Source organism: Poecilia mexicana, unplaced genomic scaffold (assembly GCF_051168715.1).
Source record: "Poecilia mexicana isolate PSO_F unplaced genomic scaffold, ASM5116871v1 scaffold_18, whole genome shotgun sequence".
NCBI classification, from domain to species: domain Eukaryota; kingdom Metazoa; phylum Chordata; class Actinopteri; order Cyprinodontiformes; family Poeciliidae; genus Poecilia; species Poecilia mexicana.
Genome location: NW_028263387.1, coordinates 5,097,312 through 5,111,535, shown reverse-complemented (window position 1 = coordinate 5,111,535; position 14,224 = coordinate 5,097,312). Strand labels below are relative to the sequence as shown.

At 39.2% G+C, this 14,224-nt stretch overlaps 1 protein-coding gene across 1 annotated transcript in view; it reads right to left on the bottom strand.

The window, feature by feature from the left end:
* tbc1d14 (TBC1 domain family, member 14) overlaps positions 1-14,224 on the bottom strand; it is a 43,435-nt gene that overhangs the window by 12,956 nt on the left and 16,255 nt on the right. The window contains exons 4-7 of the mRNA XM_088015300.1: positions 2,349-2,473; positions 1,324-1,406; positions 1,115-1,232; positions 1-97 (exon numbers count right to left, since the gene is read on the bottom strand). The exon at positions 1-97 is cut by the window's left edge and continues 10 nt beyond it. Coding sequence (XP_087871426.1) covers positions 1-97; positions 1,115-1,232; positions 1,324-1,406; positions 2,349-2,473 — 423 coding nt within the window. The remainder of the gene's footprint in view (positions 98-1,114; positions 1,233-1,323; positions 1,407-2,348; positions 2,474-14,224) is intronic.

Genomic DNA, 14,224 nt, shown 5'->3' with positions numbered 1-14,224 from the left:
GTTCAGCTCGTTGCCCACAGCCAGGCTCCACACTTTTCCCCTGACACTTGGAGGGATGCCTTGCCACCAGAGGTCTCTCACTCGCCGGGAGGTACACCTGCAGATAGAAAAGAAAAACTCAGGCTGGTTTAGAGCTTTGTTTCTCTTTTTAAAGAATCCATTACTGGTCAGTGCCACATGGGGGCGATAATATACAACTGCAGGAGCTGCTGCCTCTACCGCCAGAGCAGGAAATAACAGGTAAACCCCAACACAATGTATCTGGCTACTACTTCCTGTTTAGGTTTTCACAACTCCTCCTTTTACTGACCTGCATGCGTTCGGTTGTATCAGCTAATGTGGTATTTAGTTGGTCTAAACTAAAGTAGATCAACTAAGAGAAAGTATCCAATAGGTATATGGATAATTTCTGAAGAACAAGTATTACTAGCGTGTCCGGTTTTGAGATTAAGTGAGCCTCAGACGAGGCAGGTATGCTGGGAATGTCACCCAGGAATGTTTCAGAGAGAAATGTTTCATGTTTTTCGAAGCTTGTGAATGGATAATTGTTGAGATCTCAGCTGATTCTGAATGAATTTCCTGTTTGAGCTAATCTTGTGGCAGCAGGAAAAAAGGCAATTACTAAAAAGAAAAAAAGAAAAAAATAGTAAAGAAAACAACCTGCTCTAGATTTACAAAATGGGAAAGTAATATTCACAGTAAATTTAAAGATAAATTAATTTTTTAAACACTAGAATAAATGGGATAAATATAACTGATCGATATTTGCCGGAAATAATTGAGAATGTTTGGACTGAATAAAATATTTAGAAAAGATGCAACAATATTCAATATTCATTGATTCAGTCTATTGTGATGCTAGTCTTTAGATCCATATAATTCTACAGCTGTTATAATTTTTCGATTTGGTTTTATAAGCTTCATTTCTGTTTTTACTAAAACCAGATACAGACGGAAGAAAAAAAGTGTTATGTGGAAGGCTGTGGAATGTTAACTCATCTTTTCTTTTCTTCTTTTTTAACTCAAGTCAAACATACAATTTTGCATTTATTTAATTTACTGTAACACATATAAATGTGACTTGGAAAATATAAATAAGAAGAGCGTGACTCACATTGTGCTCCAGTTGGGTAGGATCTCCTGGTTCCAGATCTGGGCCGCCGTGCCGATGCTCTCCTCCAGCTTACAGCGATCCTCCAGCTGCTTCTTCCTTTTCTGAGCTTCCTTCAGCTCTGCAGAAGACAGAGAGTGAATTTAACAATACAAAAAAAAAACAATATATGACGAGCTGATGTGGGTCAGTGAGGATTCCAGCTGGCTGACCTCTCTTCTTGGCCTGGGCCACCATCTCCTCATACTGCTGTCGGTGTTTCTGGGCCTCCTCTGCAGGTTTGGCGGGCAGATTACTGCAAAAACAAAGATGCGTGTGTGTGTGTGTGTCAGAGGAAGTGAGTGAGCAGCAGTGTGTGTGTGTGCGTGTGTGTGTGTGTGTGTGTGTGTTCTCTGAGCTCTACCTGCATCATTTATGAGAAGCAGGCCTATGGCCTAAAGAGACACACCAGTCTTGTAAAGGAAACTCTCTACACTCCATCACAAGCTGCATGTAATCCAGCTGCACGTTTGGATTTGCTTTCAATTTAAATTTTTTTTTTCCATAAAGTTTTTAATTTTTGGACCCAAGACTGATTTCTGATTTTTGTAATTAAAACGGACATAAGGATGAATGTCCTTTTTGATTTCCTGTTTGTTCCTTATAAGGCAGACCCCTCTGAGAGTAGAGAGGTCAGAAACGCATTATTAGAGGAATGATGCTTCAATTTGGCCAAACTAATAATTAATTCTGACTAAATCAGAAAATCCAGCTGGTCAGCAAAACATCTCTGGCTACAAATTAGAGTTTGATTTACACTACAAAAACTCACACTATGAGCTGTATTTTCTGTTAATTTTTTTCTTTTTTTTTTAATCTCCAATTTCAAGTTGATCCTTTAGTTTCCCACTCAATTTTTTTTCTACTAAATAATAAAAAAAATCTGATGCAGAGATGGAATGAATGTAAACACTGGATTTCTGGCATATAATTAAAATGGAAGAGATGGGAAAAAAACTCCTGGTATTCCAAGAGGAAGTTGTGATGAATTAGTTGTTTTACAATGAAATAAATTAAGCAGCACAGAAAAATGAGGTCTAAGAAAACGGTAAGGACAACAACAACAAAAAAATAGACAGGAAATGAGAAGCTTTTTTCTTTTAACAAAGTGTGAGGAAGTGGGAAAAAACATAAAGCATAAGCTCCAGTGATCATGTTAATGAAGACACTGGTAGGATGGAGCGATGAGGAAACGTACGCAGGTCTGTCCTCCAGGATGAGCGCGGTGGTGGAGAGGGGCTCGAAGTCCAGGTTCTTCCTCACTCCCTGCCTGGGGGATGTCGGGTTGCCAGGTCCAGCTTTGCCACTCTTTGTTTCATATTCCTGAGGACAAACACAAACATGGGTGGAGAAAAATAAGAAAACAAAGTGACGACAGACGGCAATAGAGGCCAAATTATTTAGTTTGGCGGCAGCTATTAGTGTCGGAGTGGTGCTGGTATTGACGTGTAGCATCAAGGAGAAAAATAAAACTATAAACATTCCACTGAGGAAAGTCCCTTAAGGGTCAGAAAGTCATGTGGAAGGACAAACCGATGGGATTTAGTGAAGGACAGACAAAACTAAAAAAAATTTAAAAACTAAAATCAAGAGACGTCGTTATGGACTGACTTATTTTCAGTTTGTCTCTAATGAGCTCTGATTTAACGCTGGGTGTGACAGAGAGGGGGGTGGTCATGTGATGTGTGTTTACAGCTGAGGTCATAGAGCAGCTTAACTCAAGGCCAGCCATCAGCTGACTTTCACACTGTGTGTGGGCGCAGCGTTACGGAGCACACGGGTCAGAGGACGGCCTCTTTAGAAACACAGCACAGACTTCCTGACCGATTACAAAGCAGCTAAAAACAGAACAAACGCAGCGTGGATGCACATCAAACTGAATCACAGACGATTTCGTACATTGGCAACAGAGACGGAGGTCTGCCAGAACAGAGTTGGTCACCGATCAGCACAGAAAACACCAGGCAGGAAATCCATTTCTACACTCAGAATGACTAATGCAGTCCAAGGCTTTTTCTGTCTTATTGTTACTCATTTTTATGATGCACTGTAGTTATCTACATATTTGTTACATTGTCAAGGAAAAAAATGAACTGTATGTCCAGTAGGGACACAGACTGACTTACATCATTATCTCCAGCACTGGTAGGTGGTGATAATACCCAAAATTCAGAGCAGGCTAAATCAGTGCTGGGTAAAAGATTTGATTTAATAGAATGGTAAATGGACTGAACTTAAATAGCGCTTTTCCAGTCATTTCGACCACTCAAAGCGCTTTATACTAAAGTCACATTCACCCATTTGCACTCAAACACTCACACATTTATACACCGATACGCAGATCGGTAGGCAATTTGGGGTTAAGTGCCTTACCCAAGGGCACATTGACATGTGGCAAACCTACAACCTTCCAATCGCAAGATAACTACTCTACCCACACAGCCACAGTCGCCCTAAAAGAAATTTTATTTACTTCACTGAGAAGCACAAAAAATATGTACAAGTTCTCCTAGAATAAAATCAAAAACACTGTAATGCCTGTGCAGCAACAGCAAACAGCAACGGCAGTAACATCAGCATTAATATAATCAAACTTCAAATGCTTGTGTTCTTTGACAGGTTGGCCATTTCCTTGTGTCCATATGACTAAGCTTAATGGACAAAGAAAAATATAAAATTAACCCCACAAGAATAGCTTCTATTCTTCTGCTTCCTTTTCTAACGCAGCATAAATTGAGCCTCTATTATTATAGACTTATAAATAACTTTTGGTGACAAAGTACAAAGAAAAGAGAATTTACATTTTACAAAGCCTAATGCTGTGCAGCAGTTTGGAATATGGCTGTATTCAAAAAAAAAAAAAAAAGAAAGAAGGAACTATTGTTCATAAATATTCGAAAAAGTTTAACAAATTGAACATTTTGGCACTATTTTTTTAAATAGTGCTGTTACCAAATTTACCTCGCATTCAAGAGGTAAATTCTCTGTAAAATAAAACTCTTTATTTAGAAAAAACTGATCTGGGAGAATAAGAGACTCTGACCTAAAAAATAAATAAATCAATCAATAATGTGTGTCTGGGAGATATTCTATGTACCTACTGGTTTCTCTAAAAGACATTCTCCCCACTGACTACAGTACCACATGAACTACAAGACATTGTGAAGCTTTAAAAAAAAAAAGAAGAAAAAGATCAAGCTAATTGCAACAACTACTAGTAATCGAAAGCCAATTCAAAAAGATATTCAAATGAGAAACTCCCTGCAATGGTTACAAGAGAAACAGGAAAATAACCAAAAGAACAAAAGTGATGTAATGGAGATACAAGATAAAACAAGAATGCCAAAAGCATTTCCAAAGGTTCAGGGGATCAGAGGAGAGCAGCTGATGCAGAACACATGAAGCATTGTGGGTAATGGCCAGGAGCACAGCAAGCAGATACGAAGCTACAGAAAGACTGCTCCAGCTCTAACCGTTCACATCCTGCAGAAGACGAGCCGAGATTAACGATATGATACGGCGACAGGCTGCTTGTTTCTTTGACACTGCTGAAGGCAGCTGGTTCGTCTGAATCAGCTGCAAAGATAAAAAAACAAATCCAAACCATTTCCTCTCTCTATCAACACATGTAAAGCAGAGAAATCCCTCATAGCCGTCAGCTAGTTTACCGAGTTGTTGGAGATAACACTCGTGTGTCTGGATTTCTTTTTTTTTAAAGGAATATTACCAGGAATTTGAACAGAACTTTAATTAGACTGTAAAGCCATGTAGAAAGGTATCGATGTCACAGTACTAAATACGGCATGAAATGTCTCGTCGAAATAAAGTCAGTGTCAGAAACGGCTCTCAGCCATCAGCTATATTTATGTTTAAGACTATTATTCTGAACTAACAAAGTACATAGTTTTTGCACTGTAGACTAATAAAAACCACACGTTGGTTTGGTTGACATGGTAACAAAAGCACTGAAACTGTCTACTTCAGGGTACAGCTAGCATCAGGGCTAAAGGTCAGCTTTTTATTGAGAGTGGACAATTTATCACTTCTAGTTCAAACTCTTGTGAACATATACTGAGTAAAGCTGAACTGGATAATTCTACATTGAACAGAGAATCCTGAAAGTGCTGTTTGATATTTCTGAGATATTTTTCTCAATTCTGAAAACACAAAAAGTTTAATTTTTGATACTTTTGTTTCAATATTTTGCCTCCGATTTAGATGAGTATGAAAACCTCAATATGTGGTCTAGATAATTGTTAGGGATGTATAATATATCAGCATCAACATCTATATCAGCTGATTTTAATCTTTGTTTAACTGACTGGAATCAGTTCAATAAATAAAACTGGGGTGATATTTATTCCATCGCCGTTTGTGCTTCAGGAGAGGGAGAGAAGCAATGTAGATGTTTTTACACACTGTTGAAAGTTAAATGTATAATATAATAATGCTATGGTAATCCGTCATAGTGGAAGTATAAATATCGGACAAATTGTCAAATTGGTGCATTCTCAATTATTGTACAAAGATCAGATTATTTTGGACACATACCGCCAATTGTAAAAATTTTGAGTTTTTGACAAAAACAATTTAATCTCTTGTTTTTGTGAACTCGTGTAATTCCTGAAACAGACTGGATTTATGTTTTTTTTAATATAGTTCCAATAAAGGTATTAACATCACACAGTGAAAGAAATCTCATGTCAGATTAAGTAAATACTTTCAGTCTGTATGTTTAATGCAAAGCCAAAGTGGATTTTGTTTTGTTCATTAGTCGGCGTGAACCCTGGCAGCAGCTGCACAGCCAGAGTTCTGCGCCACTGAAGAGGCTGGATGCAACAAAGAGAGGGAGTGAAGAAAGGAGGGAAGGGGTAGAAACTGCTAGTAGAATCTGTTCTGCAAAGAACATGATGTTAACGAGGGGAATGCAGGAAAGATGGAAGGATGTGTGAAATCTGTGCGTCAGGTTGACAAATTAAACCACAATATAAAGCAGAGGCTAAAGCTTCACTGTTCAGCAAATTCTGCTGTCGAAACAGCACTTAGCTGCTACAGTAAAAAACATGAGTATAAATCTGAAGACATTCATCTAAAATTAGGTTAAAGCACTACCTAGCAACATTTATGACCTCTATTTTTATTTTTTTAATTCACCCATTTCATGATTAATGAAGCTAAAACATCTGAATTATCCAGATCCTCTGGTTCATGTCGGATCCCATTCCTAAGACGGTAGATTTCTCAGCCTGCTCTGTGTGCTTTAGTTCTATAATACCAGTAAGAGAGTAATTCCTTCAATCAATGAAGGAATTACTTTATGATAGAAACCAGGCTAATTAAAGTCACTGGTGTTTTCCTGTGCTTCAGAAAAAGGATACATCTGCATTATTAGCCAGCTATTCGTCTCACAGCAAAGAACCTGGCAGTGAGCCACTGGCTTTGGTTTCAGATGAAACACTGGAAAGCAGAACTCTGTGTGTGTGTGTGTGTGCGTGCGTGCGTGCGTTTCTCACACAGCTTGGCTCCGTGTGCAGCAGCTCTCCTCTGGAACAGCAAGCATATCCCGTGATAACCTGGCGCCACGGCAACATGCTTTGTCATGCTGCCCTTCAACGGAGCTCTCCAGTTTCCGGAAAGTGATGAAAGAGCTTCTGAGTGCCTGGCTGCACTGACTGACCGACTGACTGACTGGTGTTAAAGCTGGCAGCTAATAGCCTTTACAGCTAAATTCTTCACCAGACAAGTAGACACACTTATAACTACTCTGCTGTCATCATAACCTGCTGCCACACAACGCAGGCAAAAGTTAGCAACATCACTTAAAAGTATTTCTGGTATTGTGCTTCCTTAGGCGTTGCCATATATTGTTTCTTTGGCATCAAATCGTCATGGAAACTCAGCCTCCTCACTAAATAATGTATACTGTCAGATTAAAGGCTACAGCAGCGACACACCTCCTGGTTTCATGACACCATTAAGCGGAATCTGCCTGAGGCTAGCTAGCAGAACACACTGAACAGGTAACTAGGCTTCATTTGGTTTAGCAGGCAGGAACCACAGGAAGGTTTCCGAGTTTAAATAGCAAAACTACATCATCGTTCAGAGTAAATTATAAGCAGAGACTCAGATACATGAAGAAATACAACCAGAGTGATCATTTGCACAGGGTGTCTGTAGGTTTCAATAAGTCAAATTTAAGACTTTTTAATGCCAACTCAAATTAAGATTAAAAAATAAAAACAAAAAATACAGGGGATGACTGAGGGATTCTGCTGGCTTACATGGGTGGGTACCAGGGAGAGCCAGTGGTAAAAACATACAAACATCTACATGATAGATTGGGGGGCGGGGGGGAAGCTAGTTAGCTCGCAAGCTAACTAGCTTGCGAGCTAACTAGCTTATTATAAATAAAATGATGAGCTGCTAATACAAATTGAGTGAATTGAGTATAAAATGGGTAAATTTCCAGCAAAAAACTAAAACATTTTCTAGAAGAAAAACAAGGACATTTTTGCATTTGAAAAGTTGAAAATTTGCTGAAAAATAAAAAAACTCAAATTTTGAGATTCATCTCAGAAATTTGAGGGAAAAAAGTTTTGAACTTTTTAAGTAAATACAACTCTTTTGAAACAAAAATTTCCGAGTATTGAAGCTCAGAAATTTCCACATTTTTTTTTCTAGAAAATTTCAGAGATTTTTTCGGGCGGAAATTTACTTTTTATTTTTCTATCTGCCTATGATGCCCCTAAATATTACTTGAATAAATAAGCAATCATACAACTGGAACTGAGCCAAACTTGGCATGAGCTGGTACGAAATTCTGACGGCTTTTAAAAGTATTCACACAAACATTTAAAACAAATAAAAAATAAGTGCTTCAAATTAAAAACAAAAGAACCAATTTTTTTATGCTACTGCTAACATTAGCAATAGATGTGCAAATGTATTTTGCAACGTTAAATATTTCCAAATTCTCAAATTCTTTTTTGCACAGTAGTAGGTGGAGTGAATTACTCACATTACTCTAAAAGAAATGTATAAAGGAACATTTTGGTGATTTTGAAACTGTGTTTTAAAATTGTGAATAGTAATTTATATCATTACTAGATGGGTGAGAAGTTCACAACTAAGCTGTGAACGAGCTCTGATCAATTACAATGTAGAATATGTTTTACTTCACTCTTTAAGATAATACGTAAAATAAAAAAATGATAAAGATCTGTTTGAAATCTGAAGAAACTCAGTGACTAATTCATCCAAACATCTGACATTCCTGGGGGGACAGTGCCGTTTACCAGATTAGTTAAAGCAAAAAGATGAAAATAATGAAATGACTTTGTAACAGATTCAGTTATCCTCGGATGTAGGACGTAAACATGTCAAACAAGTATTTAGTTGCTGACTGGAGTGTTGAATCAGAGGGAGTTACTAATTCAGCACATTTTTTTACAACTAATGTAGTCGGCGAGAATGAACTGAGATCATCTGTGTGCTGAGATAAAAAGGAATGCAGTCCATTACTGTCGTTATTCATACAGTTTGGAATCAGCAGCTATTGATCTGTTTGAGAACAGAAGGTTAAAAGTCTGTCCTGACACTCAGAAGCACAGCATTGCTCCATCATGAGCCTTTTGAGTCAGAAATTGATCACGAGTTTGCAATACATTTTTTCTGATTACTTTTAAGTGACAAAGAAGAAAAAAAATAAATCAATCAATCAATAGCACGCCAAATCTGACGCTACAATTAACCCGTGTTTGACGGTATGCTGGATTTGTTTTCAGGACTTGAGACCAAATACATAAAAGTCTTCATTATGGTCAATTTCAGTAGTGGACACACTTCCGCAAATGCGCTAACGCCAAAGCTAATTTTATTTTGTTGCACACTTAGCTTCCCCTACTTAGATGCTAAAGAGCTACTTTTCTCGGCTGCTTTGTAAACTTTCAAGTTGAATAAAGTTCAAAGTTTGTGTTAAAGTTTTAGTTATTAATCTTCAAGTAGTTGCACATTTATATTCATGCTCTTATTTTGAAGTGGGTGAAGACTGGTCACGCAGCAGTTCCAGTTCCTCTCCACACATTCTCCCTTTGCATAAAACACAAATACAATATCTAAGTGCATTATAGAACATAGAAATGTCAAATTTAAATGGGAGCTTGTGGGTTATTGTTCTGAAAGAGTTGATTAAATTTGAATTTAAGTTAGCACTTTAGCATTAACTTCTGCGAAATATGCATCAGTTTGGCGCATTAGCTTTAGTTTTATAACCCTAAAGCACTCATCATAAATATTAGGTCTAGTAGTTCTTTAGTTAGCACTGCCCCGGTTCATTTTAATTTAAAGAACAGCAATGTGGATTTGCTGATTTTCTTTTCACTTATGAATTCTATTTTTTTTTTTTGCATGATTAAAATACCAACAAATATACACTGAAATAGATAACAGTAATAAAATTAGAGTTCCAAACCAAAGCAACCAAAAGGCACGACACCAAACGTCATCATCACCAAGGTGAAGATTTTCTGCATGGATAACTCAGCGGTGAGAGTATGAGGGTTTCTGGAGTGCACACACTCATGTGACCAACAAATGGAGAAGAGAGAGCTAAACATCCATTTAAAAACATTTGTCATGGAGGACAAGACAAAGTTAAAGAGACCAAACCAGTATGCGCACCCAAGTCATGCTTTTGTAGCATATGGAGAATGTGGTTTGTATTGTCTCAAAAATCGGGCGTTAAAATTTGTTTCATAAACTGCTCTGAGGTCTGCGTGAACTCATCTGCATCAAGTGTGAAGCACCAGAGCTATTGTATTGCTATCATTAATGTAGTTGCCCAACTTTCTCTAATTTACAATTTTCCCCTATTTATAGAGATACCAATGGTGGTTAGGGTTATTTTAAATTTTTTAAAATCTTTGAAATTTGGTACAATTTGGTACATATTTTAGCCAAATGGGATTTTTCTATAAGAATTACATTAGTGATGAAAATATTTCTTTGTAGCCTTTCTGACACGAGGTCAATTTTCTCCATTAATTTGAATAAATGTCTCTAAAGCATAAACAAAGTGATGTCTTGTATCAGATTGCTCATCTCTGAGCATGAAAAAGCCGCATACTAAATGCTGAGCAGCAGGCATGCCTCCACAGAAAGAATGTTCCTTTTAAAATAGCTGCAAACACCTTTTGTGACCATTTTCACTTCATCTATAAACATGTTATTAAATTGTGAAAAAAAGCCAAGTCTGCATCCCACAGTAACAACCTCCAAACTGAAGAGTGTTGTTAATTGGCCCGACTTAATATGGTGCATTAACTGAAGATTTTTGCGTTTCAGAACTATAATGTTGATAAAAAAAAAGTAGCAGTTTTCCCAGAATTTGTCATTTTAAGAGGAGATTCAAGCTCTTTTCAAAAAATTTTGATCCAAAACAATTATTTAACAATGATTTAATTTCCATACAATCTATTCTACCCCCAGGTGAATTACAGTTTCCACTGAATGAGTTTACGATCATGGGTGCAATGATTTCAGCAAACAAGGAAGAGATCTCAGAGCACCTCAATGGACAGCTCTACAGCCAGTGGCATAAACACGGGGATTTCCTGCAGTCCATTTCATCCAAACATTGACTGAAAAGAGGAATTAAACTGTCATGGAATCAACAGTTAAATGAGCTGCATCTCTTTAACTGCAGGAGGAAATCCTACGAGTGCTTCAAAGAGAATAGAGCTGGTGGTGGAACCCTGCTGCACGTGCTTTTGATGCGCAGCTGAAAGCTTCGTGTCAGGATGAAAAAGCTCAGCACTCCATCAATGCTACACATCTTTATCCATCTTGAAACGGAGAAGTTATCATCATCGCCTTCCGCTCACACAAAGCGGCGAGGCTATTATGTGAAACCGGAGCAATCCTCCTTCTGTACAGGCTCTTTTATGTTGCAGCTAACCGATGTCCTCTGATTCAGCCAGACAAGGAGACGGTCGCTCGGTGGGGGTCAGGGGAAAAAAAAAAAAAAAGCTCAGCGGCTACTTCACTCACCATGAACGCTACGGTTCCTTGCAGATGGACAGTTCTCCGGTAGCCTAGCGTAGCATCACGGTTGCTCGGCAGGGCTCACTCCTGGTAACAGGACACCCGGGGCAGAGGGACAGGCAGGCTGCCGATGGAGAGACACACCCCGCATTGCAAAGGATGCAGCAGCAGGGGCATGACACCCTATGATCCACTCAACACCCCCCCCCACTCTCTCTCTCTCTCTCTCTCTCTCTGTCTGAGCAGTGACGCTACGATGATCCACTCTGCATCAGGTCTTTGGCTGCTGTGTGTGTCAGCAGAATCAGCCCTGCCTTGCGCCGTTGGTCTGCGTGTCTGCAACGAAAGGCTCTGCGCTCGTCTCATCTCTGGCAGTCCAGCTAATCAAGCCCAGAGTAACAGATCGGGTTTCACCTCGGCTCTCCCAGTCCGGTCGAGGCCGACTGAGCACCGGCAGTCTCCTTATCTGCTGCCCTAGAAACATTGTCCCCCCATTGTTCTCAAGCAAAGAACAAGAACAAGAACATTTCCTTCAAATGTGTTATTTTATGTTTTAAAGGGGCAACGTCATCTGTTAATGTGCCATTTTATAGCACAATAAAGTGACTTAAAATACATTTTACTTCCAGATTTAAATTGGGCCTCTGTCTCTTTAAGAAACTCCTACTCTTTCTGAAACTTCTCCTTCAGGAAGTCATCAAACATCACCATTAGCCCTTTAGCAATGTTTTTACCAGCATCGCACTGAGGAGTGTCTCCAATAATGAGCTCAGCATGTGTTCACCAGGTGTTTACTAATTGCTTCTGGCTAGTCTGAAGGAGCTGATTGGTGGGGGGGAGAATGCTCTGTGAGGCAGAAACTTTGAAGCTCAGAGGAGGAGCTTCATCTGAGGAGGTGGAGTTAGGTCCATCCAGGGGTTTTGCACAGCTGAATGGTTGCCATGGAGATTCAAGAATTTCTCAAACATTCATGAGCGAATGAAGCCAACACTCCAGATATGTTTTTGATGAGGGCATAACATTACAATATGATGGAAAGCTCAAAAGTCGATTTCACATGTTACTGCCCCTTTAAAGACAAAACCATTGTGGGATATTTTCACTTGGTGTAAGACAAAATATGGCTAGTAAAAAGAACAGAGTTGTTCATAGTTGTTGAGCTTTGGCATTAAACACAGTGCAATGAGTTCATCTTTGAAAACAGCCGGCGTTGCAGGACAGAAGCCTGAAATCTGAGCAGCGTTAACCAATCTTGCAATGGAGTGTAGGGTTACAACCAGAGATAAGATAGGAAGCACATGTGTCAGTGTGCACATGCCCATATGTTTACACCCACACAGGCCACTGTAAACCATTGAAAAGTAATATGAGAGGTGCTAAAAGCCAGTTTTTGAAGATATTTTTTGTCATTTGTATTTTATTTCTAGAGAAAAAAATAAAATTGGAAATTGAATTTGGTATGAAAGGAAAAAAAAATCTTTTATTTTTCAGTTATATTGCCCAGCCTTTCCTGTAACATGACTTCATGTTAAAAAGTCAAAGGAAAGTCTTTGTAAGGCACTGGTTTGATCTTTAAAGATGTAACTGAGCTTTGCAGCCAGGACTGAATTAAACAGCGATTGTTCCGCCTCTAGTGTCACCCAGAGAACAAACGAAAGCAAAACAAGTGGTTCCTCACCCCCTTAATTACACACTAATCCGTTTCTTTGGTGCATTTTACTTGTCAAGAGCTGCGCTATAAGTGGGCCTGAGACCATTTCCCATGTGATTAGCAGCAGGAGATTATACAGAGGCAGTTCAGCCTCCCAACAGGAGGCTGAGAAGCTTTCAGCAACACCTCAACGGAGCTTGGAACGGAGTGAAAATAAATACAACAGAGCGCTGGCACTAGTAGAATATGCTGCATTACAAACAGAGACGAAACAACAGCTCAGCTGGTGACTGGAATCAGCTGATTCTGAAGTAGACAGGCTCAACCAGTCTAATCTGACAACTACATTTTTTCTTCTTTCTAACGTGAGACAACACAGCTAAGTGGCCAAGTTGCACTGCAAACAACATGTCTGGCTGCGTTTCACAGCCGGTCTAGATACTTAATTGCAATTTTTGATGAAATCAGATTTTTTTTTTTTTTACCAGGTCTTTCATACCAAAATGCGATTGCAATCAGACTTCTGTGTGAACGGTTAACAACCCCAAGGCGACCTGCATGCGCAGAAGAAGAGTGCAGACATCACACAGCAGTGCTCTGTTTATGGAAGTAAAAATGAATGTCGCCGTCTATGGACTGATCTTTAAAGTTGTTCAGCGAATGGGAGCAAACAGTATTGCCACAAGATCATAAGATGAAGGAAGCTAAGAAAAAAAAAAGAACGAACAAGTAAGTTTTGTGAAGCACTGACTGTCAGAGCCAAGAGTGCTGGGATTGTGATGAGCTCCAGTCACACACACTTCTTTCATAATTTCAAAATGTTGTGGAAGATGTTTGATTTAGTATATTTGCACTTCCACTCTAGTGTCTCGACAGAACACCGACTTCCGATGAATAAGGCTGCATTCACACTGCAGCCTGAAGTGACCCAATTACAATTTTTTGTCAAATTGGACTTTTTTGTCGTGGCCGTTCGCACATCCAAATATATGCAACCTGTATGTGTTCTCCAGTTCTGCAGACGACCTGAAAGTGTCCCGCATGCGCAGTAGAGGGCACAATAACGTCACACACAGAGAGTGAACTCGGTGTTTTGCCAACCACCATGAATAAGAAGTGCTCCATGTTTGCGGACATAAACATGGATGCTAACAATGTAGCATATCTTACGATTTTAAAGTAGTTTTCCAACCGAAGCCAGCACTTTAACAACTTTATCCTCATTACAGTCTGCCATGGTTGTCGTTTTTCTTCCCGCTTCCGCGTATCAGGACGCAGGATACGGACATTTGTTGAGTATCAGTGACGTTCAGGTGGGATGGACGCGACCTGGACATTAGGATACATTTGAATCGGATACTCAAGTGGCCTGGGTCGCATTC